The following is a 2,408-nucleotide window of genomic DNA, read 5'->3' on the forward strand; positions in this document are numbered from 1 at the left end:
TCCTAATCTGATGCAAGAATATTGAAAATTGGGACAAAATGGTTGTTTGGCTGTCAGACTTCATACAATTGGGTAATTAGTGTTTTTTGCCTCCTGATTGACATAGGAAAAGAAAGTGTCTCAAGAATGGGTTGGCTGACCAGTTATGGAAGAACAGAGTCACGCTCATAAGTTCTTGAGCTGGATGTTGAGTCCTAGAGGCTGCAGGGTCCCCAAGAGGATAATGAGGTGCTATTATTCCAGCTTGCGCTGAGCTTCACTGAAACACTGCAGCAAGCCAGAGACGGAGATGTTGGCCAGGGATTACAGTGGTGTGTTGAAGTGGCAGGCAGCTGGAAGCTCAGTGTCTTTTTTGTGGACAGAATGTAGGTGTTCTGCGAAGTGGTCACCCAGTCTGCATTTTGTCTCCCCAAGTTGAGAAGACTGATCAGTGAACATAGTGGACTAGATTGTGTGAAGTACAGGTAAGGGGCTTGCTTCAGATGGAAGGGTGTGTTTGGGATCCTGGATAATGAGAAGGGAGTTAGTACACAGGCAGGTGAGACTCTGCTGGCGATTGCAGGGGAAGGTGCTGTGAGAGAATGTTATGTTGTGTGAGTCCCTCTGTTGGAGTGTGTGTGTGTTTGGGAGTTACTCCACGTCGGGGTGAGTTGACCTATGTGAGAGTGAGCTATTCCATGCACAGCTGAATGTCTCTCTTTGTGAGTGTGTTTCCTTCCATGCGGGAGAGTGAGTTGCACTCAATTGTGAAAGTGAGTAAGTGAGCTGCTCCGTTTTTGGGTGAGTGAGTGAGTGATAGAAAGAATGAGTGTGAACGAGTGTCAGCTGAGCTTTGAGGGGGAGGAGGAGCATGCGTGTGCGTGGTAGGGAGGGAGTGAGTGTGAGCTACCCCATACGTGTGTGTGTGTGTGTGAGTGAGTGAGTGAGTGAGTGAGTGAGAGGTTGAGTGTGAGCTGCCACCTGTGTGTGTGTGTGTGTGTGTGAGTGTGAGTGTGAGGCTGAGTGGGAGCTGCCCCCGGTGTGTGTGAGTGTGAGGCTGAGTGCGAGCTGCCCCCTGTGTGAGTGTGAATGTGAGTGTGAGCTGTCCCACATGTGTGTGTGTGAGTGTGAATGTGAGCTGCCCCCTGTGTGTGTGAGTGAGTGTGAATGTGAGTGTGAGATGCCCCTGTGTGTGACAGTGTGAATGTGTGTGAGCTGTCCCCTGTGTGTGTGAGTGTGAACTGCCCCCTGTGAGTGTGAGCTGCCCCCTGTGTGTGTGTGAGTGTGAATGTGAGTGTGAGCTGCCCCCTGTGTGTGACAGTGAGTGTGAATGTGTGTGAGCTGTCCCCTGTGTGTGTGTGTGAACTGCCCCCTGTGAGTGTGAGCTGCCCCCTGTGTGTGTGTGAGTGTGAGCTGCCCCCTGTGTGTGACAGTGAGTGTGAATGTGTGTGAGCTGTCCCCTGTGTGTGTGTGTGAACTGCCCCCTGTGAGTGTGAGCTGCCCCCTGTGTGTGTGTGAGTGTGAGCTGCCCCCTGTGTGTGACAGTGAGTGTGAATGTGTGTGAGCTGCCCCCTGTGAGAGTGAGTGTGTGTGAGTGTGAGTGTGAGCTGCCCCACGTGGTGAGGGCCCGATGCTGCGCCGGCCTGTGGCCCGGGCCTCTCTGCGCTGTTTCCGGGAGCGGGACCCGGGCCTGGAGCTGGAGCCGCCGCCGCTGCAAGAGGCGAGTGTCGGGGGTGAGGGACAGACACGGGGACAGGGAGCCCGGGGGGTGGGGGACAGACACGGGGACAGGGAGCCCGGGGGGTGGGGGACAGACACGGGACAGGGAGCCCGGGGGGGTGGGGGACAGACACGGGGGACAGGGAGCCCGGGGGGTGGGGGTGAGGGACAGACACGGGGACAGGGAGCCCGGGGGTGGGGGTGAGGGACAGACACGGGGACAGGGAGCCCGGGGGTGGGGGACAGACACGGGGACAGGGGGGGTGGGGGTGAGGGACAGACACGGGGACAGGGAGCCCGGGGGTGGGGGGTGAGGGGTCAGGGACAGACACGGGGACAGGGAGCCTTGGGATGGGGGGTCTCAGGGACAGGGAGCCCGGGGGGTGGGGGACAGACACGAGGACAGGGAGCCCGGGGGTGGGGGACAGACACGAGGACAGGGAGCCCGGGGGTGGGGGGTGGGAGACAGACACGGGGACAGGGAGCCCGGGGGTGGGGGGTGGGGGGTGGGGGGTGAGGGGTCAGGGACAGACACGGGGACAGGGAGCCTTGGGGTGGGGGGTTCAGGACAGGGAGCCCGGGGGGTGGGGGACAGACACGAGGACAGGGAGCCCGGGGGTGGGGGACAGACACGGGGACAGGGAGCCTTGGGGTGGGGGGTTCAGGGACAGGGAGCCCGGGGGGTGGGGGACAGACACGAGGACAGGGAG

General features: G+C 59.6%; 1 protein-coding gene across 1 annotated transcript in view; it reads left to right on the forward strand.

The window, feature by feature from the left end:
* Nucleotides 1-1,609: 1,609 nt before the first annotated feature.
* pus1 (pseudouridine synthase 1) overlaps nt 1,610-2,408 on the forward strand; it is a 21,680-nt gene continuing 20,881 nt past the window's right edge. Inside the window, exon 1 of the mRNA XM_059655178.1 lies at nt 1,610-1,699. Coding sequence (XP_059511161.1) covers nt 1,610-1,699 — 90 coding nt within the window. The remainder of the gene's footprint in view (nt 1,700-2,408) is intronic.

Source organism: Stegostoma tigrinum, chromosome 26, assembly GCF_030684315.1.
Source record: "Stegostoma tigrinum isolate sSteTig4 chromosome 26, sSteTig4.hap1, whole genome shotgun sequence".
In the NCBI taxonomy this organism is placed as follows: domain Eukaryota; kingdom Metazoa; phylum Chordata; class Chondrichthyes; order Orectolobiformes; family Stegostomatidae; genus Stegostoma; species Stegostoma tigrinum.